This window comes from Colletotrichum orchidophilum (assembly GCF_001831195.1).
Source record: "Colletotrichum orchidophilum strain IMI 309357 chromosome Unknown Scaffold_8.1, whole genome shotgun sequence".
In the NCBI taxonomy this organism is placed as follows: domain Eukaryota; kingdom Fungi; phylum Ascomycota; class Sordariomycetes; order Glomerellales; family Glomerellaceae; genus Colletotrichum; species Colletotrichum orchidophilum.
This window is the reverse complement of record NW_019172964.1, coordinates 385,146-410,698: the sequence shown is the minus strand read 5'-3', so window position 1 is coordinate 410,698 and position 25,553 is coordinate 385,146. Positions and strand designations below refer to the sequence as shown.

The window sequence follows — 25,553 nt, the reverse complement described above, 5'->3', positions numbered from 1 at the left end:
ACCTCACCCAGGCGTTTTCTGATGGATTATTGGAAGTGCCGAAAGAAGTGCCTTGACCATTAAGCGCGACAGCCTAGACCAGCTAAGTGTTGTCGGGGTTTCTGCAGGTTCAGGTGATTCGAAAGTAGAAGCAGGGCAAATCTATTTGATTATATGTATGGAGCACAGGCCGAAGGTTAATGACTCAGCATCTGCCATTAGTTCGATGCATGACCTTGTGCTTTTGGGTCTTTCAAATGTGTGAAACTCGTGGGGGAAGGCCTTCGGAGCACCACATCCTGGTGCTGTGGTGGACTACTCCAACTACCTGGGTGCAATTCGCCTGAAAACTGTTGGTTTACGGCTCGAGGTACCGATAGCTTGCTCAACCTCGATACCACAGGACGACATGGTGGTCAAGGTGTAGCAGTTTGGGATCATTGGACATCGGAAAGGCTGCTTGTATGCTCGAATCTGATCGACTTCAAAGATGCCAGTCCGTGGTTCCCGAATACACATCATCCAATCGGAAGTAAGACATCGTCATATTCAAACGATGATACCCTACCGAATAGACAGGTCGACTGCTCTAGCCCACGGAGTCGACTCAATGAGCGGCCCTCCCGTGTGCTTGGGATCCTGTAAACGTATGTTTCGGGTTGTTCGGCACACTTTTGAGAATTTTGTTGTCATCTCTCAGTCTTCATCATCCCGGGCTCCGCATGCTAGATGGCTCGCGCCGACTTTGTACGGCAAAAAACTATGCAAATGATGTTCAGGCCGACTGTCCAAACAAACTTGCACGCACAAAAGTCGTGGCCGATGCCGCTGAATCAGCGTTCATTCTTGTTAGCACGGCTTAGACGTAAATTTTCAGCTGACATTCTAGCGCCTCTCTAGTTGGTTCTTGCCCAATGTGACCAATGCGAAAGATTACACGTCTTCGTGTATGTGATGAAGCCATGCTGTTCTTAGTTGGTGGGGTGCTAGAGCGTCGTCGGCAGTTGTACCACTTACATACTCATTGCAAGCAAATGATGTGGAGTAATAATGAACTTGACCAAAAGGTCTACACTCATTGATGTTCCATGACAGGATCCGTAGAGTTGAATATTTACAGACGGGAAATCTTCTAGTAGCTCTCGATGAACCAGCGACCCGAGATCTGAGCAGAGCCCAAGTGTTTGCCTCAGAGGAAAGGGATCGCAATGCTTCAAAAATCATCACTTGTGGCCGGTCACTCAGTACGTTGATTGATTCGACAATCCGATTGTGGCTTTTGTTGTAAACCCTTTCACGTCTGGGGTCTTCTCTTCGCAATCTCATTAACACCATGACGACGTCCACGTCATTGTTAATATCTATCAATAGCTACGGTCAGCTCATTTCTCCGACTTGGAACTCTCATAATGTCCAAACTTGATTAGTCGATACCAGAATTAATAAGCTCTGCCATCGTAGAGGGGATTCTTACCCGCCACAACATAAGCCAGTCAAGAGGCAAGCTGGTTCTCAGTATCATGGCTGGCGTACCCACAAACCAATTGGCAACAGGAAGGTTTATACTGGGAGACCAGTCCACGGCCAAGTCGCCCGCGCGATGCCCAACATGGCGGCAATGATTCGTGAGGCCATTACGCTGTACATGGCAAACCTCGATACCTCATTCCTAACAAATCAGGAAATCACCTCTTGGACCTAATCAAGTCGGGACGAACCGCTACGATGATGAGAGTTCCCTGGACATTTCCACTGCTCACATTGGGTGGGTAGGGTCACAGCTGCTTTTGGCCGTTGACGGCTTGCTGGATGCTGCCGTTGCGGAGGGAGGGAGCAGAGAAGATGGCCATGGATACTTAGTAGCGAGATTGGTATGATAAATCTCTTACCTGCGTGAAATCACACAAGAAGGATATCCCACTCTCCTGTCATCAATGGCGTGAGCTGATTCTGATGCCGGGCAGGAGCCTGCAAAAAAAAAAAAGATGGAATTTTTCATTTGCTAAGCCACGAGAAGAGGGTCCTCAGGCCAAATGCTCCTTGTTTAGATATTATCAAGAACTTCCGAATCGTGGTCGGTCCAGCATATTTAGGCCTGTATAATTTGGTTTCCTCTTTTCTGCCGCTCGCTGTTACCTGGAGATCGAGATACCATTCTAGAAAAAGGTAATCATACCCAGGATACCGAATCATGAGTTTATGAAACTCTCGTTCCCTTAATCCAATGAGGGATGTAACCTGCGGATAGGAAACCCAACTTTGCTAATGAAAATCAACGTGTGCGACCGCCTTCGGTATCGTATGTGCCATCTCTCTAGGGGGTTTCGAATCTGATCTTAATTCTATGTTCATCTCATTCATGGAGCCGTGAGTTACAACAGAATTCAGCTAGTCTAACTCGTGTCAAAGAAGCACTATCGGCATTACGGCCCTTTGAATGAATCTCGTACATTTCCTCGGCATCTATGAAGCAAGTGTGGCTTTGCCAAGGGCAATGTCCCTCTATTCCTTTACTCGAAATTACGATACTACCCCAACAAGCTGCTCCGGCCCCTCCAGGCATAGCTACATCTAGCATGCACTCTAGTTGTATCGCTTTCGAATTCCCAATATAATGATTTGTTCCGGTCGGCGACAGGTATCGGGAACAAGGAGTACAAACAGTGATATACCGTTGGAGCCTAGCATCAAAATGAAGACGGAATTCAGTTGAGAAATGATGGAAAATTACAAAGGAGGCAAAAATATATCGTATTTAGCCTCAACAGATAGTCATGAAGCTCCATATAGTATTTCTCTCATTGAAAAGATTGTGATACCATCTAGTTTATATCATCTTTATGCTTGAAGACTCGTGAACTAGCTCTCAACGTACATGTTTTATCGTAACCTTCTACCAATCAAGCGTCACTACATCTGAAGACAAATTTCTTCATATGCTTCTTTCTTGACACTAAAAAAGCTTTTAGAAAATGGCCAAGTAGCCAGAGGTTCCTCTTGAGCCATGAAGACTCAACAGACCAACGCGATAACTCGAGACTTACATTGTGCCGTGCTTTTCAAAGTCTGTTCGCTCTATTTAATAAGCACGAGCTTTCTTACGGCGTCCGACCATGGGCGAGTGGGACATCGGACAATTAGCGGGTGTTTGCAGGGCTGGGAATACCGACTGTGGTGACGCAGGGTACTCTTTTCAGTTTGGCCATCGCCGCGTCTCGGGAGAATGAAAAGACAAACATCCGCTTGAACGAGGTTTACCTCGCCTATCGAGTTCAGTTTGAAGCCGACAAGAAAACCAAGAAGGCATGGGCTGGACACTGCGTGACCACTTGTGCCGAGTTTGCCCCCTTATATGAGAAACTTCTTGATAGAGAGGATATGAGCGGTAGCAGAGTCAAGGCTATTACTACCAAGGGTGTCTCCGATATCTCCTTCGAGAAAAAAAACTAAGCTTGGTTGCCCAAGCCCGGATTTCTGGACAGTACAAGCAATGCAGCAGACAAGAAAACACATGTTTCTCAAACTACACTGCTTTGATTAAACAAGCACCTTAGCCACGTGATCTAAGTCGTGGTCGCGTGTGATAAGTTGAGGGCAATTTGAACCTTGGTGCCGGACTGTCTAGTTATTCCAGTTAGGATGATTTTCCCGATTTAATACACCCTTGAGCGCTGTACAGTGTGCTCATGATTAATGACCAACAGCACGCAAAGCACCTTGAAGTCACTTAGCTCTTAACTTCCAGATGCCAGACGTCAGAATAAACACTAAAGTAGCAAGCTAGAAGTTGATCTATGATTTGCATATAGAAGTGCATTATAGAGAACAAAATTCTTGGCAGCGTTTCACTCAAAGCAACTCTAACAACCAACCAACTTTGATGCCAAACTTGAGGTAGTTGATTTGGCTAGATAACTAACCTTTCAAAAGCGGAGAAATGGTCAAGAAGCGGCGCATATATTTTTTAAAGCAAAAATGGGCGCCTTCAACACGTTCTTATACGTGTCACAACTTGAACCAATTAAACTTTTCTCAAGAGAGGCCTAATCGACGAATCGACCAACTACAGGGCCAAAATTGAGTTGGTTGCTTTGAATGAAGCGCTGGTCCTTGGTAGCTATGAAGGTCAAGCATGAAATCTGCTTCAAGTTCCGTTTTATCAAATTTCTGCTAAACCTTTGTTTTCACAGACATTGGGCGTTGATCAGGCTCTTGCTAACAGAGCACGTTCGAGAACTTTGTCAGGAGCCAGGACTTGGCCGATGCCTAATGCAGTTCGTCTAGTGAGCGGGCGATGTTCAAAAAAGGGCGCCGACCTATGGGGCTGGCCCGGGTCCCATCCGGATCCGACAGGTCGGTCTCGCACACGAGAAACAAGCTTTTGATGATTAGAGTGGAAATGAAATTATCATGAGATGAGAGCTGTCAAAGACCCACTATGTACCAGATCTAAGAGAAGAAGGTTTTGCAGGCCACTAGACAGGTTGACCCCGCGAGACTGCCTTCGCCTATATGCCAATGAACAGCAAAAGCGAACTAATCGAAATCGATTCAAGCCTCTGAACCCCAAGGTTTCCGGCCCCTGGTACGTTCAAAACACCAATGATTAAAGCCTGATGCCGCTTTGCTTCTCCTAAGACTCCACAGCATCATGATGTGGAGTCAGCCTTAAATACCAGAGGACACATCTTCTGATCTTGGGATGGCAGGTCACTGAAGTGGAGGCCAAGACAATGCCACCAAAAACCTAATTGAAATTTATTATTAGACAATCAGGGTTCTGTATAGGACATGTTAAGGGCTGCGTAGATTCCCATCAGGGTTGCCTTGCAAAGTTTCACGTGGACCAGGGGCAATGAAGCCAGGATGAGTCAAGTTCAGAACCTCAAACGAATCATGCTCCCAACCTGCGATGATCCGAGACAACCAGGAAAATAGCCGCGACAGCCGTCCCCCCGGTTTTCCATTGTAGTTTTGAGACGAAATGGCAACGGACCCCGCGCGCGAATCCCCGTGTTCAGCAGCAAGCCACACCTCCGGACATGAGCGATCTCCGATTAAGTTAGCTGATGTGACTTTCTTATAACCCAGGTTCTCCTTGCCAATACAGGATGACTTTTACTGATGCCTTCCAAACCATGTGCAATCTCAATTTCCATTCATCTACTACTAGAAGCTGAAGCGCCACAGTAGATCAAATCGTCCTGGTCTAGCACTGCGGCTCCTCCGAGAGATCTGACGAACGGCGATGACGACGAACCGGAAGGAAAAGATACAAATACCTGCGGCGCACAGTTGGGTAAGTCTAAGCCAGCTTGTTTGGACTCAGCACTTGCTCCAAATCCACATTCGTTTTATCATTATGTTACAGTCACTCACTCGTTTAACTATTTTAGGTTCACTCCTTCTGGCCTCAGGTCAAGGCGTTTTGAGTCATGGCCTTTCCGATCATGATAAACGATCGATTGAGGAAACAATGCACATGGCTAGCAAACGGGCTTTAGATGGCTTCTACGTCATTGACCAACGTGCCGGGAGTAGTTGGGGCTGCAGCGAGGAAAAGATCGCCGCTCTGAAGGGAGCGGTGGCAGATGCACAGACATTGGCGTCGAAGGCTTCGACTGCGCTTGCCATAAGGGGTTCCGAGTCTTCTGATGCCTACATCTTCTGGTTTGGTAGTACGTCTCGTCTTCTTATCTCATAGCGAGAACGTTGATCTAACGGCCAACTGCAGAGGAAAACGCCAGGGCCGCCACGAAAAAGTCGATAAAGAAATACAACTACGATCCCGTGCGGCATCTTTTCAAACGCCCAGGGTCATACAACCGCGTCGACAATCTGACAATGGATAACCTCAGTCCTACCGGGCTGACGTACATGTGCGGTGCCGCAGACAGCCAGACTTGCGCCGGCACTGTGGCTGTTGCGACCCACCAGGACGGAGCCAAAGGACTCTCGGGTAACGCCATTATCCTGTGTGACAGATTCTTCGAGTATAAGTCACTGGAATACATGTTGCAGACTTGGAGGGACAAGAGACGGTTCAGCCTCTCTGCTGGCTTCACCTTACTGCACGGATTGCAACACCTGCCAGCCATCGTGGGTGATGCTAGACGATGCGTTGATGTCCCGAACCACAATCGAACCGGCGGCTGCTATCAGCCTGAGTGGTAAGGCTTGATCCCTACGTCCTCTTCCTACATTATGAAGGCTTTTATTAACGGCTTGATAGCTGTGCGAAACTCAAAAGTGCCGATAAGATCAGAAACGCCCAAAACATGGCTTTCTTTGCACTGGAGATCATGGCAGATCCCCAGCATGGTGAACCACATGGAAGGTCATGTACCATCAAGAAAGGAGACACAGGTAACATTTGGCTCGGAGGACCCGAAGATGTTACTGCGCCAGTTGTTCCGATTGTGCCTCCTGGTGGTGGCGGTGACGGTGGCGGTGGAAAGGGCGGTCATCCCTCGAAACCTGCAGATTCGGATCCTCCAAAGCCTTCGGGGCCTTCATCTCCTCCCACCTCGCCTCCAACGCGGTCGCACAATTCTTCGGTGCCGATTACCCGTTGTTCTTCCAGACCACCGCTGTCAGTGCCCAGAGGAGGAGGAGGACCATTCGACAGAGACGGATTCCCTCAAGCAGTGTACGATGAAATTGCTGCAGCAGCACGTGGCAACAGCAACTCTACGACCTCACCACTCGTGGTCGTTACTCACCCACCTGCTGTACCCAAACCCGACCCAACCGTCGAGATAACGACCATCAAGGTAACGCCTAGTGCTACTCCAACAGCCCCCGCCATCAACCCCATCGCCTGCTATAACTTTGACGTTAATGCCTACGGATTCTGCTGTCCGCCCGTGGGTGGAACATGCGGGGACGGTGTTGGAACATGCTACTTTGACGGACCAGGCATCTCTGGTGGTGCGACTAATGTTGTGCCGAATGGAGCGCGCTGCCCGCCTCCTAAGGGTGCTGTATACTGCCTAGGTGCTTGTCAAGTGTAGGGTTATCAATGCGGGATGTAAATAGGCACAGCCTCTTCTGTGTGGTGTTTCTATGAGCCTTCTCACAAGTCTTTAATGCAAACGATCAATTCATATTCAGTAGAATCAACTAGTTCAACGGGTCACTCAACCTTCCAAGGTTCTGTGCATGATTCGTTGATTCTCAACCGTGTTCTTTTGGCAATGATTAAACACTCCAAAATCACTCTAAATTGTTTATTTCCATCTTACTTACCTATGCTGCAGTGAGGCTATTATGATAACCTTTTCGGGCTAAAGCGTCTTCTTTTCTCGGTTCTGTTACAGATCATGGGAACATTATATCCCCTTAGTTTGCCGTTGCCTTGCAGATATCTGCTTTGTAGCCTTCAAGCAGTATTGAAGTACTTATCTATTTCCTCCTTGATGTTGATAGTCCCGGAAAGTCTAGTCTGCAACCGAGAGTTAGTGTAGGATAGTATGGCGGTACTTGCCTGTTTTGCAGTACCCACATCTCTGCTTTCATGGCAACACCATTGCTAGCGATAAAGACACTGGGTCGACCGCTAGAAGAAACTTCCAGTGGAAAATATCGTCATCTAATCTGTTCTATACGCCTTCTTAATTACAACCTTCGTCCCAACTCTTCTGGCCCGAAACTAGGGGGCTGGGATTGGAGAGGGTTCTATTGCTTTTGGTTGCAGCGCCACATGTGGCGCCGCCCAGTATACTGCCGCCGGACACCGCTTACCACGGAACGACCGCTCCGTAGGCTCTCTCCGTACGGCATATAAATCCACGACTCCGTATAAGGGCTCCACTTAGCTTAATCAAGCCACTTACTATTATACATGCCTTCCGCTCGATACCTCGCTTTGTGATACTTTTGGAATAGGTAGCTTTGTAGGAAAGCATTTACTCAATCGTTGAACGCACTGTTCAACTTGCATTGGAGGCTCAAGTGGATTAGGAACAAAACAATACTCGGCTTGTCCGGCTAAAAAGGGACAGGGCCGTAGAGTGTGCCGCGTAATTTTAGCTAGAGAGGCTCAGATCGTAGGCTTCATCTGCATCTTTTGTAGTATAGTATCAATTCACAGATGCAATCATCGTTGGATTCGCCCCGTAGTCTACCGGGAGCCTTGGCGCACTGGTTGGCCTTTGGCGATTCGGTTTGACATGAGTAGCGCAGTTGCAAACACGACTTCGACGGCCTTGTCAATCCTCTTCTGCCGGCCAAACTGTGCTCCTTCGCTTGGGTCGGATAGTGCTAAGAATTAAGTATGCAAGGGGTACGTGGTACGCCACTGAATCTCAATGGAGATTGAGAACCATCCATTTGGCTTTCCTTGCTGGGAAAAATGACATTTTCCCGTAAGGCTACCATGGGGGTGAATTCCACATGACCATTGGCAACGTTTGATAGCGTGGCCATTGCTAAGGTGCCACGTCGTCCATTTCTTGGGGCTGCTATGCCATTCCTTCCGTTGTCTTGATATCAGCCTTTTCTAAAAGTAAGGGCCTTTTGATGCCCACGGGTGTTCTTGACGGCGGCAATGATACATGCTGTGCCGCCCGCCCGCCTAGGGCAACAACTGCCAGCACATTCTGTTCCAGACTTTGTCGGAGTCGCCGACTTGGCTGCCAACCGGCTGGACATGCACCTGGCGATTTCTTTTGACTAGGATCAGTCCTCTGTCGGCGCCGGACCGTCAATGATGCATGCAAGAAACATGAGAAGGGATTGCTCGGTCGGCATTTTCTAGGCCACGGCGTAGCTGTGTTGTCGATCAGCAAGCCCAGCGTGTGGACAACAAAGTCCCATGCATGTGTGAATCATATTCATAGGTACTCTTTGGTACTGAACAGCCCTCCCAAGCAAAAAGAAGTAATACCAACAAGCGCTTGTGCCGCGAGATGAAATCAGACAAAAAATTCGTCGGCCACAATCGAAAAGATGTGATAATCTGCAAGGCTGCTGCTTGAGCGTCGGCCGCCTGAGAAACCCCTTGTAGAATCCAAGCCTTCAGCTTTGGGGGCTCTTGGGGGCCATGCAGATGGCGCTGTGATGACAGTTTTCTGCAAGCCACAGTCGCCTGCTGAGATACCCCCTGATCTTCGATGCTAAACAAATATTGGGCGTCGCACAATCTAGGGAAATCGATGACTGATGATAAAGCAACGGAAGCCTTGGATCTAGGGTAGGATTTGAAATACGCCTGTCGGCAGCTTGATAGCAAATGCGATTTGTTGTCGCCTCAGATTGTTTGTCCAGGTTGCTACATCCCGGGTGCTCCAGTCGAAATATCATCTGAGTGATCAGGACCAATAGTCGAAGAACACCCATATCATGGCGCCACACTACGAAACCTGTTGCCAAATTCACAGCGATGACTATGCAGGGCTGTTGGTCTGATTCTCCTTGCACGAAGGAAATCTCCTCACACTTCCGCAGTTGGCGAACGGGTAGATGCACAGAAAGACTCTTTCCCCTGCTTGGTGAGTGCCAGTCCTGACGCGTAAGACGAATTAGAAGTGCGATTTCGTGAGGCGTTTACCACAAATTCTTGCCCAGTCGAAGACTTTTAACGGAAATCAGCCCTCTCGCATTTTCGCCTTGATGAAGTGAACTCTCCTACCCAAAGCTGCGATAACGAATCGACAGGCGAACGGCCTCGCGCGGGAGGAGGCAAGGGCGGGCGGGTGACTGATAGTTCCGACGCGACCAAGCTCCTCTACTCTTGGCCTACACTCTTGAAAGTACACAATGCAAGGGGTCCGGAGATGCACCACCCGCATATCTCTCCGAACTCCAAGTATCAAGGCGACGTCCAAGTACCTTACCCAAAGCCGCGGGTGGCAGACTCGAGTAAGTGACGTACCTTTGATAACCCTGAGCGGTCGAAACAAGGCGGATAGCTTCCAGTCCGATGTATGATGTCTAGGCAGCAAACTGAATCAAGTCTTCCATTGCATGTCATGCGGGCTGACAAAGGTTTACACCAAAGGCCTTCTTGAGGCACATTGGTAAATGATAGGTCAGGGAAAGCCACCAAAACCCACGAGCTTTGAGCCCGACGAGGCAGCGTCAAGATGGACTGGCGCCCAATGTTCTCCACCCCGGTAAGTATCCTGTCGTCGTTTTGTCAGTAGTATGAGATGGCCATCAAAGTGAGTCTGAGTTCATTCATGAGCCAGATAACTTACTTTAAGACGTTGACAAGGGCCCGGCCTCCGGAACATGAAGCTTTGTCATTTCCTTCTGAGATATCCAGAAGCCGTACTCATCGACACATTGGAAATACCCGACATGGATTCACAATCCAGCAGGCAATCGTCCAGGCGGCGGTCCGAAGACCACGTTCACCCCCGACACCGATCAACGGCACCGTCCCCTCCCAGCCGAGCGCCGGTCCAGACGGTATCCTCACAGCCATATGCCGCATTCCCCATCAACCACCCAAATCCACTGAGTCTGGCTCCCACTCGTGAGCATTCCGTGCAAGGCGTCCCTCCGTCTTACACACAAAGCGCTGTTGGATATTTGCAGCCGGCTCATCATTCCCCGGGCCACACGGCAATTGAATATTCGAGCAGCGCCCCGGCACACAGCACGGCGCCTCGACCCTATCCGCAGCAGCCAAACCCCAACTATGCTGGCAACTTACCATACGGGGCACAGCCAGCCTTGACGCAGACGTTCTCGTCATCTTTGCCGTACCGCACTCACCCAGACAGCCTTTCGACCTCTTTCTCGGGCAGTGCAGGTCCCTCGTCCGCCGCAAGTTCTTACGACCATCTGTATGCCGCCAGCTCTGCAGCAACGACGCCCAGCGCGGCAAACACGCCGACACACCCCTTGACACCCACACTTGCGGGAATGGGGAGCTGGGACAATGAACAGCGCTCCGATTATCCCCGCAATTCACACGTTGAGCGGAGCGGTCGCGAGGGGCGTAGATTGTAAATCACAAGATTTTCCACCTAAATCGTCGCGATCGGAATCGACAGAGGTGCATCGATCCAGCAGGTAGTGATGTTCTGGTTGACTATTTTCCCCCCAGTACTTGCTAATTGGTCCACAGTCCCTCCAGACAAGAGACGCGGCGGCCAATCGTCCAAGTCACGCAAAGATGACCAGAAGAGCAGCGACTTTTGCCCTCGCAAAGAGGACGATATGGATGAAAGTGGAATTGGCGCCGAACAGATACGGGTGGGTAATTTTGGACAGATGTGAGACAAGAACGTACCCAGTTTGATTCGTATTATCTTGCAACGCATTTCCTTGATCAGTGGTTTTCCCTGTTGGGCGGGTTCTAGAAGTACTGCTTAGAGATCGCTTCCGATTCTGTCGTCACAATCCAGTCCATTCCATTCGGTTTCGCTAGAAGAGCAATGTGACTCTTTTCCGATGTCGGTAATACTAAACATTTCCAAAATGCAGTTCTGTGAGTAGTATGTTTTTGGAAAGCGTGAGTAGCTTCAGTATGTTTTTCTTTTTCCATCAAACCCCTGAGTGATACGACCCATTAGCTTTTCGCACAGCTCCTAACGATATCGGGTCAAAACAAATGAAGCTGACAGATTCTAAGCGACTGCCAGCCAAGCGCATGGGAGTGTCCAATAGGGCTCCTTGCCTTAGCGAGGTTTTGAGGATCCATGAGGTCAAACGTTGATTGATTGGATTTCTAGTCGAAAGTGAGGCGGAGTCCATACTACTACGTCTTCTCCGCCCTGGTAGTTCGACTCGTCCCAACCAAAGATCTTTGCTTTTCTCGCAATCTGCAGGACGCTTCTTACCTTACCTACTTCATTGGCGCAGAAGCCACCTCGGAGTTTTTCATGAGGCAGGACACAGAGGTGGGAACCCAATCATTGCCCGGGCTTCGACTTCGTCTGCATCGCCATCCTTGCCCTTCCCGCCCAGGTATTAGTGGGCTTTTTTTTTTACCTTCTCGAGAGAGAGCCCTTGCTGCCAAAGTCCTTCTCCTGTCTACACAGCCGTGAACAAGTCCTTGTTCACACTGCATTCATTGCATTGTGCAGGTCTAAAACAGGGAACGGTACGTAAGAAAGAGTGACACGAACCTCGCGGTAATGCCTCGTCTAGCTCCGGGTGACATGGAGGACACGGGACTCCAGATCCGACCCCTGGAGAACCAGAGCAAAGTCTCCGGGGGCCCCTCGAGGGCCACTGGACGCATGAATCATGTGATCTAGAGAACCTTACACAGGGGTCTGCCAATCACTCCAACGTCGGCCAAAGTGCGAGGCTGGATAGAAAGGGTCTCAATGCTTTCTGTCCGTACGCAACCTACGGTTGTCAACATTCGATGGCAAGACACAGCTTCACATGATTGACAGCTGTTGTCAAGCAAGAACGAAGACGAAATGGATTTCGATGTTTAAGGATCAATAATGACTCACTCTAGAGGCCTGGCCAAAGCACGAGCCCACTTTCTAGCCCTTGTCGGTGCGTCAAATCAGAACTCTGTAGCAGGAGTACTTCGTGACTACAAAGGTTCCATGGGAAATTGGTCTGCAGCGATCCTGTCCTTTTCAGGTACATTATCCGCACTCGATTTTTACTCGTTCCTTCATTACGAATACAATTCCTATGAAGCTTTCCTACCTGCAGAGTAGAGCACAACCATTTCAAAAACCAGTCCACCTTCCTCTCTATCAATCATGTTCCTGGATCACTTCTTAGCGGCGCTGCTTGAATTTACCACTATGAAACTGCCGAATACATTAGGATCAAATCCTATCTGGCAATCTTTTCCACCAGTACCGAGTGAATTGGCGGTAGATAAGGAATATTAGGCTGAACAGGGTTGTCCCGAGTCCGGATGATCAAATGAACTGCTATCTTTAAATAAATCCGAAGGTTCTTCAATCAAGCCTCCAGTCAAGCTTGAGACTAGGGAATCAAATCCAAGGCCTTCACTGGTCAAATTGACCGTAAGGTACTCACTCCGTCGCTATTCACGGTCTTGCCGATGAGTGGGGGTTGCGAGGGTCGGCCTGTGTAGGTATAGAAAAGAAGTTCCGAAAGGGCTCGTTTCCGAACTATCATCTGCTTCATCATCGTGGGCAGCTGGAGTTCATGTCTTGGCTGCCATTCGGTGGAGCCCAGGCCATGTTTAGAACGTCGGCTAGCGAGCGTCGGCGACGTTAACGGCAACGGCGACGGCGACGGCGGTGGCCTCTGCACATCGGCAGGAGGTACCCGCAGTTCAGTGGCTAAGCATGTAGAATATTCAAAAGTCGCCGGTCCAGATACCTAATGAACTGTATACTTTAGTTCCCAAGCAGGTCTAGCTCGTTCTAAAGAACATTCGTTCTGGGTTCTAGAGTAGAGTCTAAGTACCTAATTAGTAGTTGAATTAGGCCACGGCAAGAAGGTGGCAGGATCGTCCGGGCGCAGCCGGGACCCACACACGCCGGCGTAGCCCGGAACAGCCCGGAACAGCCCCACAGAAGTCGCCCAACTGGACGCCGACAAGATTGTCCATCTCGAGATATGCGACGTCAAGAAGCGTGCAATCAAGAATGCGCTCTCGGCGTATACTGAGCATTACAAGCGCGTCGCTCACAAGGGTGTCGTCATTCCACTTGACCCGTTGTACGGTCTGGCTATCAACTACATCGTCTTCTACTGGGCCATCGAAAGCACGACCCCGGCTCTCGGTAGCCTCTCGCTCGCCGTTGAAAACCTCATTGGCGGCGGCTTCCCTCCCAGGCAATGCACCCACGGCACTCGCTACAACCTTGGAAGTGCTACACGCCGTGACGCCCTTGCGATGTCATCAAAATCACCCCTTACTTTATCAGCAAGGCTGGAATGTGGCGGCCACTAGAAGATGTCTTCGATCAAACATTTTGTTACTGGTTCCACTGGACGATTCATAAGCCATAGACGCCAAAGACAATTTGGCACTTTGGTTGTCACGTAGTAAGCTCGCAGTCATGACCGACTGTTTAGGGTGGCACATGGGTGGACTCCAGCATTTGATCCGGAAACAAGTGTGAGAGGCATTATATCTCCTGAAACCAATCTCAACTGTGCACCTTATAGGAATGCCATGAATAATCTAGTTAGAGCGATCTTGAGGTGTATGAAATCCTTTGGAAAAGGTTCTACGGATATTTAATCATGCTTTAATGGATATCGTAGGCCCGGGTATCTCGTTCCTCGTGCTCATAGCCTTGTCCTCTTGCTTGCTCCCCATGATGAAAGCCAGTTTATTATTGTATGATTGGTCATCTCGGGTCAGAAAGTGCAATAACGTTTCCCTCGCTTGCTCTCCCGCCAAAGCTAGCGCATGAGGACTGTACCGTAACTAGGTACTTGACGACCGTAGGGTGTTATCGGTCGTTGCAAATCCAGGCGTAAAAACACCCCTCTTGACGGACCTACTATCTACCAGCGAGCGCCCCAAAGTTATCCTCTCTTTGCCCTATGGCCAGTCAGGGAAGGAAACAGTTCGCCTCATTTCAGTCACGCACCTCATCAATGCCAAGGCCAAACCAGATACACCCCGGGAAACCTCGACAGAGCAAGGCAACCATGCTTGGTGCCGCGAGAAGCGCGACAAAGTCAGCCCTGAACGTGGTCCAAGTCGGGGAGTTCATTTCGGGTTGGCCCAGACAGGTCTCAGTGATGCGCTGGAATCATGCGTCGAGGCACGCAGCATTCCCACCCCTCAGTCCCTCGAAGTGGTCTGGTATGAAGAAGAATAATGGGGCTGTCTAGCTTGCGGGCGACTCGGAGCTACGACCGACCGCACCTCCAGGCTCTTGTGGTGACTTGTTGTCTACAACCCAGAGGGGCGACGGGATGAGATGGCAACACCACACGGGAGCGGTGAGCGCTCTCTCTGTGTCTGTCATCAGGCGCAGTGCTTGACAGGGTGTACTTCTACCTCCGCCCCGTCAAACAAGTTTACCTTTCGGGATTCCGAGACAAGGCAACCTTCTCGTATTCTATTTACACAACGCCGCCTGCTCAACTTGACACTAGCTCGATGATGCCTGGCTTTTGAGCCAGTAGCATGGAAGCGGTAGTTTACAGATACGGTGAGCAGTGACTTCCTATTCGACGGCCTCTGGCGTACTCGTTCTTGTCTGAAGACTGCCCTTGGTGACTCCCTTCAGTAGTCCAGCTACTTTCTTGCCAGGTCACCTTCTAGCAGGACTTGGGCACTGATCACTGACGTGGTCAAGAAAAGACCTCTGACCCTCTCGACACAAAGCAATTTCCAGTCACAAGATGGTGGGTGTGCGTCCCCTGCCCCTCCGCCATCGGGAAGACATGGGCACTCTCCAGTCGCGGGAAGGTAGGCTCGGATTTCCTCGAGTAGAGCGAGTGGTTACAAGCTGCAGCAAGCAGCTTGGCTCTACAAAACCCCTCCACACCCATTTTTATCGCAGGTCGCTTCTTTTGGACCCCAAGAAGTCTTGCTCACCCACCATCGCGAGCTTTTTGGCGGCGAAGATGGTGAGCACTCGTCATTCCATGCCGGCCTCACAAGGCCACCCACTCAGCGCCGGTAGTTGTACCGGGGCGCAAGCTGGATCCGCAGCGTGGGTAACACCTCCCTTTTCTTTGAGAATACGCTTGTCTAACACCCCTTCTAGATCATCAATGGATATCCGTACCATGGTGGATGATACAGGCCATGGCAAGCATGGGTGTACGGAGATGTGGCGCCCTACATGTTTCCTCACAGACTTTGTCGATGGCGTGCAGGGCTCGCATGAGAGGCTTGCAGATCGAGGCACCTCTGGGAAGCAGGCCAAGAAGGCAGGGAGATGTGCTGCTGCAAGCGCGTTGAGCGCCATCCCCGGCTTGGATTCACTTTCGCAATCTGCCAAACCGCTGAAAGATAAGGGATGTCACCGGAGGGCAAAAAAGGGCGAGGGAACAAAAAAGGGCAATGATGCTGCCAGGCGCATCAAATCAGGCTGAGATAGCTCAGGCAGGTAAGATACTCCGGCAAGAGCACACACTGCACGAGCGAGCTCGAATTTTGGTAAACTGACTTGCAATGCAGAGCTTCACTACCTTGCTTTCATTCAGCTCAATATTTCAGCTGCAATCTTAGTGTTCATGATTTTTGGCGTCATTACAAGTTGCTCGCATGGAGGCACGGGAGGGGATACGGAACGGAGCCATCGAGAGGGGAAGCACGGCTGGAATGCAATGTGACTCCGCATTCTCAAGGGAGGCTTATAATAGAGTGGTGTGGATGAAGCCACCTTGTTTGCCGGGATCAAGGTGCGTGGCTAGAGATCCATCCTCTGATAGACGCCTCAGTCTCATGAGGTACTCGGTGGTGTAACTGTCAAGATGAATTAGATACATGTTTCGACCACCTACCTGGCTCGAAGCGCTCAATGTCATGTCTATTGGGCAGTCCCAGCACCCGGAAGAAGGCACGGCATTTTTTTTGTCATATTTTGAAGCTAGAAGCTGGAGAACGGAGTGCATGGAAGTCCCGCTTGTTGGAAGCACAACGACACCATCACTGCAGATGGGGGGGTTGCATCAAAATCCCTAATGAGACAGCCCCCAATTAATCGATAAATGTGATGGAACTGCTCTGCCTGCGTCTATTCCACATTTCATTTCGGCACCACAGAGGTAGCGGCGGTCGGCCCGTTGCTCCCTTGACAAATAGCGGCCCGTTTTGTCGGGAACTACGTGGGTTTGCATAGGATTGTAGCGAAAAAGGGAGGTCGTAAAGATCCCGGCCCCGGAGAAAATCTACCCTCTCCCCCCCTCGCTCGTTCAATTTGAAAAGTCTGGAGAAAAAACCGATGTCATGGCACTGGGCCTTTCGAGTTGATATCTGAAATCCAAAGACTGTCTCGACTCCATTGTTCATGGTCATGTCATATTGACCTACTTCAATCGAGATCATCAACCCGCCTATAGAGGCAAGGATCTCCGACATCTTGCAGGTAGCTGAGAAAATGTGGCGCGCGAATGTCAGCTAGTTTGGCGGCTTCCCACGCGAGCAGCTGCCGTTGAGAGACAAACCTTGACAATGCGGGGGTGACTGACTACGAGAGCTTCATTGTCGCTCAAGAATCCCGGAGTATGTTGAGATGGACCTAACGAGGCTCTCCCTACAAAGGAGCATCTTCATTGAGAGTAATTCAGGTGGTTGCCAGTCAGTTATGAGGGCCCTGCTGTGCCCTTTCCTGTGCCGCCATAGCCAAGTCTGACTCTCCTCCTGGGTACCAGTCCTACCTTACACCACCAACGATCAGTATACCGTAGTTGACCAAGTTGACTGTTCCCTGCATGTGCGCAAAGAATCGCAGTCGTTGGCAAGAAGTCGATTTCAAGATTTCCGAGCATTCAGGTCGGAAGACTGCCCAAAGACGGGTCAACCATCCGGACATTGGCAGGGAAGAAAACATCCTCGGGAGGGTGCCAGCCCAAATCCCTTCCCAGCCTGCCGCAAGATAGACTGTTTTTGTACACACAACATCCGAGTCACTGGCTGCAAAGCTTACCGAATCCTTACTGTTCTGAAAATATTAGACCCCAACGGCCCCAGGTTTGCAACATTCTCTTTCTTGATTCACCTTTCGGGGAGGCCGACTCCCCATCCTCCTCAGCATCTCGGGACCGAGGGTATCGCGGACTAGGGGAACTCGGTGAATCTTTTCGGCAATGAACCCCCAGTCGTCGCCGTTATTCTTCTCCCAACCTGTAATACCTACGAAAGAGCATCAGCAAAGCCACACTATTCACGCTGAGGGGGGAATCAGACATCTGTACACCATGGTTAGGAGCTGCCTACAGCGCCATTGCAGCCCAGGCAACTTGGCAGATCCACAAATGTCGGCGCCGTGATGGACATTTCCTCTCCACTGATGCAAGCACGAGAACAAACCCTTCCATAGCAGAGCGATTCGGCTCCGGAGATGGGGGCACTGACAAGCGTTGCCATGTCATCGTCGCTCTGAAAGGCGCCGCAGCCAGTCTGCCTCGGCGGTGCATCTAAAAATGAAGCTGTTGATGCCCCCTCGCCCCCGTACGATGACGGTAAGGCCCCCCTATCCCACGCCTCTACACCGTCTCCTTATTTGCATTTCAAAAGAAACTGACCTATCACTACCTATTAGTGGATACCGCTCCTTCATGGCCACACTCGATCGAAGAAAGCTTGACGACTATACACCGGCAAGAGAGCAGGGTAATCCCTAACTTCAAACGACATTTTCCTCCATACCTGACAAGGGCCTTTGGCCTTGCTTTGCCGATTCGATGTCATCGCTCAAGTACGATGACCCATGCCCGCAAGGGGTCCTGATAATTCTAGCGATGGGTAAAGAGGACGCCCAAGGTTACCATGGACACAACGCAAGCTTGGTGTTGCTCGCTGGACTATAAATTAAGGTGACGCATCGTCCATCGACCACGACCTCATCCTTCGTCTATCGTTGCTTCAGCACAACTCTTTAAGGCGTTTGCCACGCAGCTCCTACAAAGTTCTCAACAACAAACTCGATAGTCGCTTTTCCCCCGTCCACTTTTCCCACCATGTCGACCCCCGTCCAACACGTCAAGTACGTCGATGGCCAGCAGTACTACAAAGCAAGCGACGGGCAATGGTATCCTTCTACAATATCATCCTACTCAAACACAACCCAGGCTACGACGCAAGGGTATCATCAAGGCCAACATGTCGAGCAACGCCCAAGCTACCAGCAGTATGCAGACAACTCAGCAGAAGCCGGAAGGTACCTTAGTAAAACACTGTCTCTTGTTCTCTTCCGCAGGCCTACGAGACTGACTTACCGCGCCCATAGCTTCCACGGAGGTGCGAATTCGTACGCCGAGGACGACATCACGGCAGCCTCTCCATCCACTCGAACGGGAGAAAAAGAAACGGCCAGATATGTCAAGAAGCAAGAGAAGGAGCAAAAACAGCGGGAGGCGCTGCGCGGAGGCAGTTCATCGTCTCGCAAGAGACACAAGAAGGCGACTGAGAAAAAGATTGCTGAAACTTTGAAGCCGTTCTACGGTAGTAAGTAGGCAATGGAGGTATAGGGGATATGGGGAAAGTCAAGCACACTAGAGTAATTTTTTTTATTTTTGGTAATTGCGGGCGCTGAAAGTATACACGACGAGGGCACATTGTTTGACAGTATGCGGCATTACTTTTTTGGGGGTGTTTTCTTGTTTCTCTGCATTGGATGGGATCTCCTCGTGGTTCGCACAACTCTGTTTCCTAAACATTTGATTACTTGTTTTGCTTGGAGTTATGCACAACTTTCATTATACCTGTACAGCATAGCGTCATCATCTACTCTTTTGATTTTAACAGAAGGCAATGAGACTTTTATTTTGAATAGCCCTAGTAGCTTCTTACTTTGGACACGCGGGTCTGGGATGTCACCAGTGGGGCTATGCCAACACAGCCCTCTCCTCAACCCGACCTTTAACTCAACTCACGTACCTTGCTTGGCAAGTAGCTTATACCCATCCCCGACACATCACGTCAGATTTGCTTGAATGTCGATTAGGAAACTTGCACCGTCTGGCGCGGTATACATCCGCTGCGGCTCGATTGACCCAGAGTAGTAGTCTGTACATCTGGCATACGGCAGTTCTAGTGTTCTACAATTCTAGTATCTACATCTATAGTCTATACACACTCGTACCCCATCCCCTTGCTCCGCCACTCTTTTTCCTCCATGCAGAAGAAAAGAAAGAGTCCTAGTCAACCCGCGCTCTCTTCTGGCCGTTTCCGTTGGTGTGGCCGTTGGTCTCGCCCTGCGCAGCAAAGTACTCCAAGCTGCCCTTGGGATCGGCCTTCATACCCTTGCTGCCGTTCATCCACCCGGCGGGGCAGACCTCGCCGTGCTCGTCGGTGAACTGGAAGGCCTCCACCAGGCGGATCGTCTCCTCGACGTTGCGGCCGACGGGCAGGTCGTTGACGGTGATTTGGCGGAGGACGCCCTTGGGGTCGATGATGAAGAGGCCGCGGAGCGCGACGCCCTCGTCCTCGATCAGGACGCCGTAGTCGCGCGAGATCTTGTGGGACTTGTCGGCGACGAGGGGCAGCGCGAGGTCGGCGCCGAGGCCGCCCTGCTTGCGGGGCTTCTCGGTCCAGGCGAGGTGGGAGAAGTGGGAGTCGGTCGAGACGCCCAGGACGGTGGTGTTGATGGCGCGGAAGCGGGGCAGCGCGTCGTTGTACTGGATGATCTCGGTCGGGCAGACAAAGGTGAAGTCGAGGGGGTAGAAGAGGAGGACGACCCTGGCGGAGGAGAATAGACGAGTTTAGTATGATTAGGTTGTCTCAATTTTTTTTATTTTTATTTTTTATTTGATCTTTGGCCCGCCCTTTGGGGCACGGCTACTTGAGCGTGAATCCACATACCATTGTCCCAGGTAGTCGGACAGCTGGATGTCCTTGAACTCGCCGCCGGGGAAGACGGTGGTGGCCTTGAAGGCAGGAGCAGGGCGCTGAACAAAGGCGGTGGAAGACATGGCGGCGGCGGCGGCGGTTACGTCTGATGTTATCTTGCGGAATCGGAGGTGGAAACGGAAGAAAAGAGCTAGGTATCGTGGATGAAGCTTACGCCAGAAGGCGGAAATTTTCCCCCTATCTATGTTTCACTGATTTCAAGCTTTCCGACTCGGATCCCAGAAATTGTGGATACCTTCTTGTGTCGAGGGATCCACAGAACGGGCTCCATGGTCTCATTTCGCTAATCGTTGCGCTGGTCATGACGTGATGGGGTCAATTGCTCTTTACGCGTCGCGCGTTGGTGTTTTAAACTTTGAGATAGCGAGTAAGTGGGGTGTGAGATAAGACGTAGGCTTGTTATCGTCATGGTGCGAGCTTGTACCTGCTTTGTGTGTGCATGTTGGAGAAATCGCCTTGTGCTGGCAGTGGGGAAGAGAGTCTACGGAATAGTAGAACTCAAGATGACTGACTCAGTCAGTGGACCTCCCAAGCTTCAGTCTCTGCCCCTCAAATCCTCAGTCAGTAGTTGAACTGAACCACCCCGGAGACCAAAGGTACTCACGTTGGCAGCGTTGAGCTTTCACCTACCTGAGCAGCACGTCGTGAACGCGGCATATCGCCATGTAGGAGCCAACGAGTCTTTCCAGCAAACGGCGGCTGTTTACTTTCAATGATTCTTTTAACAACTCGGCTCACCGTATTTTATAACGTGTCTTGATTGTCAAGAAAGATGAGCACTTGAAGGCTTTCAGCGCCGAAGATGCTGATGAGTGATTTTGCATTATGTAAGCTCACCTTGTCCGACGTAGGTAGCACGGTAGCTTCATCTTCTCAGGGTCTGCGGGAGAAGGACAATCCACGCCAATTTCCGGTGGTGTGCAGTCAGGCCGAGAGGTGACAGAAGGTATCCCAAGGGCTCAGTCAACGCCAAAGTCCTACACTGCTTCGGATGATACCGATATCAAATCAGGACACGGAAGGGGCTCGGTGACCCGAAATCGACTCCCTATTGTGAAGAAGGGCGGGCGTTGTTGAAGTCTGCTCTGGTTGCATTGGGGGGTACGAAACCCGTCTCCCACCGTCATCGTACATGCCTTGACCCCTCTTTTGGTCTCGTTCCCTGCGGCAAGCCTCCATCATACACGCTTTCCGAGACTTGCGCAGACAGGTTCAAGCAGACAGTCACGACGGAGGTAACAATTGGCTTGCATGTGAACAGCGACCCCTGTTGTCACGAAATATATTTCATGACAACAGGGGTGGAAAAGTCAGGTCGAAAATTTGGCAAGATTCGATCCGGAGTCTGGGCTTTGATTTCCACATCCCGTCCCTGAGCAAGCAATCACTGATTGAAACGCCATGGCCGGCGATAAGACCGCGCGGTGTGGAGTCCCTCGCCTCCGGTCCGCGTTCACCCTCTTCAACCAGCATGCTCTCTCAGCTTGTGACACAGCGTATCCAGTCTGCCATTGCAGCCCGACGCCCGGTCAACGTGAGCATTGGGAACCACTGCAGAAGACGGCTGCGTGCTGCGGTTCGGTGCTTCCAATGCCCAACCCCCAGGGTGTTCATGCAATTGATGCTGTGCCTTGCCTACCCCCGTGTGTTCGGCCCACTGCTGTATTGGTGAGATGACAGCAGTCCATCGTGAAAAAAAGCAAGCGTGCGGGGGGGCTCAGCACATTACCTCTGTCGAGTCCACCGTCGCATACACGCTCTTTTCGCGGATTCCCTGACAACAGACGAATGATTGACAGGGGTTTCGATCCTGCAGCCTGCTCTGCCGGGCTCAGAGATTCAATGGTGAGTAGTATTAGGTTCCGCACTCGTCATCGTGGAGCCCAAGAAATGATGGCTCGATGATGCTGCTGCTCTCGTTTCCGTGCCGGCTGTGCTTCGAGGGGATATCTGATATGGGGCTAGCGGTGAGCGGATGGCTGTTCCGGCGCAGTCGGGAGGGTTGGGTTGGGCTGCCTTGGGGGGGAGCAACATGTCTCAATCCTCAGTGTGCCGTGGGTGCGTAGCTTACCTAGCTTGCTGAAAGGCGAGCAGCAACGGAATGATTAACCCCTCAATCTCACTGCTGAGATTGGATTATCGATAACGTCCGTAACCCCCCCTCTGTCAGCGGTTGTGCTGGCGATCATGGCTTGACCAAGACAATCCAAATGGTCGCGGTACTGTGCAGTTCTGCAGGTATGCGTTTTTTTGGCATGAATGATGCAATCTAATTATTGCACTCGTGACGGAACCCCGCTCCTTGAAGAGAGCAATGGGACATAAAAAAGTTCACCCATCCGCCATTGTGACTGTTCTGATGCAGTCAGTGATATTCGCCACCCGTCCTCGAACTATTCGACTCTGCCACGACGAAAGCTGGAAGAGTCATCGCCGCAGCAGCATGGCTGTACACAGGGCTTTCCGCCGGGCTTCTTCTTCTTCTTGTGGGCCGGCACGCACCTTTCCTGGTGCCCAAGATGCTTTCGACACCGCTACGACGTGTGGCGGTGGCTGTTGGGTGAAGCTTAGTCCCAGGCACCAGCTGGGCCTGCGTAAGATGCCACACTGGACCTTCGGCAGGAATTGGAAACAGTCTCAGCCACATGTGGGTGTGTCCTCTCTTTCCTCCTCTTCGGGGGACCTAGGTTTGCTCTTGCTCCAGGTGTTCTGGACTCGTTTGCATATTTATGCCTTCGACTCAGCGGTCTGTGTCGACCTCGGCGCGACCAATCATCTGTTGACCTGTCAGCACCTAGGGGGCCGAATTTGTAATCGTCACCCTTGCGCAGCGAACCTCTGGCGAGCCAGCAGCGCAAGGCGGCTGTTCGCCTCGACGAAGCTACCTGCGGTTACCTAGTCATGTCCTTTCTGTTCCCAGGCCGCCGCGCCCTTGAAAGCGAAACGTCAGCCACTGAGCACACTCTTGGGTGGCAGCTTGCCAAGAACCAGTCCGGCCAACTCCGGCCGGGCGTCCTCCAAAAGCGAAGGCCCAAGGCGACCCTGGACAAAGTAGAAGAACTGAACAAGGTCTGCGCCTCTCTGCCTCTGCTGGGTTTGTCTAGTGCCAAAAGCTAGTTGCTGCCTTCAGATGACTCCTTATAAGACAGGCACGTCTCTCGATCCTTAAATACCCCACAGTCACGTCCTATTCGACAAGAGTAGACTTGAAGGCACCTCTTCAAGCCCCTCGACTTCCGCTGCGGAAAGATATCGGGACAGAAGAATCAAACTCCATCCGCACCTGCCCAAGTCACTTGCGCACATCGATCCAAACATGGCCAAAGGCAGCAAAGGCAACACGACATCGTACACCTCCTACCCGAGTGGTTACGAGCAGCAGACAGGGCATCACACCAACTCGCACCACTCAAATGCGTCTGGCAGCGTCACCTACTCCTCCCAAGTCTCTGTGGCCGGAAGCTTTCCGTAAGAGCGCAACACGTATCATGATCTCGGAGAGCGACGCTGACAGGTTGACAATAGTTCCAACAATGAACCAAGCTCGCACAACCAAGGAATATCGCAGGCAGAGCGAGCAGCTTCCGCTTGGAACCACCCTGGAGTGCCCCTGTCGAACCTCCAGCAGCCCCGTCGGAATTACTCAGAAGTAATGGGTGCCGTCAACGATCTTGGCTACGGCCAGAGACAACCAGCGCCGCCGACATATCACTATGCTCCACAGCTCGAAGTTGACGTTGACGTCCCAAGCAAAAGCCGCCAAGGAAGCTCGTCATCGCGCCGGGATACTAGCAGTCGCGCACCTCGGCGTTGAGAGGACAGACCTTGGGGAGAGTACATCTCTCTTGCATCGCTTGAGGCAGAGTAGGTGTTGGTCCAACCGTCCACTTCATACTCGGACTGACGTCATCTGTAGAAAAAAGAGCCAGCGATCTCAGCTTTGATGATCAAGTTCATCCATCCCATCTTCTTTCCATCAACCCCATCGATCTTCTATACCCGTGTGACAGACAGTTTTTTTGAGAAGGAATGCATTGGCGAGACCATCCGATAGAAATGATTACCGCAAAGGGAAAAGGGAAAATATCATTCAGACAAGAGGCTCAACAAAGGAAACACAGAACGATACATGCCAAGTGCTTGGTAGGTGCATTTCATGGGAAGCGGTGTCGGAATAGAATTAGCTTCATTTAGATTGTCGTCGGTTATCGGTTTGCTTAGGGCTGTCATCTCCTTGGCCATCATTCATGTCATTGAGTTTCCGTACTGCAATAGACCATACTTGAGATTTGGATCCGGACAGCGACATGTGCAGCAGGGTGGCCTAGGGTTTTTATAACTCTAGGGTTTCCCAGAATCGATGATGGGAAGTGACTCGTTCATGGCAACCTGGCCTGACTCAGACACAAGGAGGCGTCGCGTGCCGTCGTCTTTCCGGTAGCACGCATGGTGTTTGGCGTTTTGATGCCTATGGCTTTCATGCCCAGGCTCTCTTGATTTGCTGAGCGGCCTTTGATGTTTTTGCGTCTTAGGCAGTTACGCAGCTTGAATTTGAGGCTGTCCAGATCGAATCACTTTTCATTGCGTGGTGTAAGCGGTCGCCAGCGCCGTGCTGTTCTTATAAAGCCCCATCCTCCCTCTTCTAGAAATTTGCCTCTTCGCCTCCATGGTCGGTCTCGCCGGATTCGCGTTTTCGCCATCGGCGTACGCGTTGACAGACATCTACAGTCACTGGCCCCGACAGAGATGATTACCAATTTTTTCGAGGCAGTGCGATGATGGGTGGCGTTCTGATTGAATCGAATCGCAGTCTTGGCCCAGCAAAGTAGGTAGATCTGCCGGCCTCGGCCCCGCCGCGGCCGGCATGCGATCGACCCTCTTGGCCCTGATTGGCAGGAAGTCTCGGCTATGCTGAGGAAGAAGAAATCTGGCCCGTTTGGCGATGGGGCCCAGACTCTTGACCAGTCTGCGGATATTTAAAAAAGAAAGCGATGATTAAGGGAAAGATGGAAGAACACATTGGAAAATGAAGCAAGAGGTGAGGTTAAATGGACCAACCCCACGGACCACCGGAAGCCGAAATTAGACGGCGAACAGACCCGAAACTCTGTTTGCGGAAGCAAATAACGGA

General features: G+C 51.0%; 6 protein-coding genes across 6 annotated transcripts; 5 read left to right on the top strand and 1 right to left on the bottom strand.

The window, feature by feature from the left end:
• Positions 1-5,455: 5,455 nt before the first annotated feature.
• On the top strand, positions 5,456-6,992 carry CORC01_01584 (uncharacterized protein; the record flags this gene model as incomplete). Its single annotated transcript, XM_022613238.1, has 3 exons — positions 5,456-5,657; positions 5,714-6,149; positions 6,212-6,992. The coding sequence occupies 3 exons, from the start codon at positions 5,456-5,458 to the stop codon at positions 6,990-6,992; spliced, it is 1,419 nt and encodes a 472-aa protein (XP_022480337.1).
• A 3,289-nt stretch (positions 6,993-10,281) lies between these two features.
• Positions 10,282-13,831, top strand: CORC01_01583 (uncharacterized protein; the record flags this gene model as incomplete). Its single annotated transcript, XM_022613237.1, has 3 exons — positions 10,282-10,927; positions 11,057-11,184; positions 13,424-13,831. The coding sequence occupies 3 exons, from the start codon at positions 10,282-10,284 to the stop codon at positions 13,829-13,831; spliced, it is 1,182 nt and encodes a 393-aa protein (XP_022480336.1).
• Positions 13,832-15,468: 1,637 nt separating this feature from the next.
• On the top strand, positions 15,469-15,942 carry CORC01_01582 (uncharacterized protein; the record flags this gene model as incomplete). The annotated part of the gene is made up of 2 exons (XM_022613236.1): positions 15,469-15,557; positions 15,612-15,942. The coding sequence occupies 2 exons, from the start codon at positions 15,469-15,471 to the stop codon at positions 15,940-15,942; spliced, it is 420 nt and encodes a 139-aa protein (XP_022480335.1).
• Positions 15,943-18,531: 2,589 nt separating this feature from the next.
• CORC01_01581 (uncharacterized protein) lies at positions 18,532-19,026 on the top strand (the record flags this gene model as incomplete). Its single annotated transcript, XM_022613235.1, has 2 exons — positions 18,532-18,731; positions 18,801-19,026. 2 exons carry the CDS (start codon positions 18,532-18,534, stop codon positions 19,024-19,026), a joined length of 426 nt encoding a protein of 141 aa, XP_022480334.1.
• A 684-nt stretch (positions 19,027-19,710) lies between these two features.
• CORC01_01580 (AhpC/TSA family protein) lies at positions 19,711-20,484 on the bottom strand (the record flags this gene model as incomplete). Its single annotated transcript, XM_022613234.1, has 2 exons — positions 19,711-20,251; positions 20,375-20,484. The coding sequence occupies 2 exons, from the start codon at positions 20,482-20,484 to the stop codon at positions 19,711-19,713; spliced, it is 651 nt and encodes a 216-aa protein (XP_022480333.1).
• A 3,254-nt stretch (positions 20,485-23,738) lies between these two features.
• Positions 23,739-24,236, top strand: CORC01_01579 (uncharacterized protein; the record flags this gene model as incomplete). Its single annotated transcript, XM_022613233.1, has 2 exons — positions 23,739-23,890; positions 23,948-24,236. 2 exons carry the CDS (start codon positions 23,739-23,741, stop codon positions 24,234-24,236), a joined length of 441 nt encoding a protein of 146 aa, XP_022480332.1.
• Between the last annotated feature and the right edge of the window lie 1,317 nt (positions 24,237-25,553).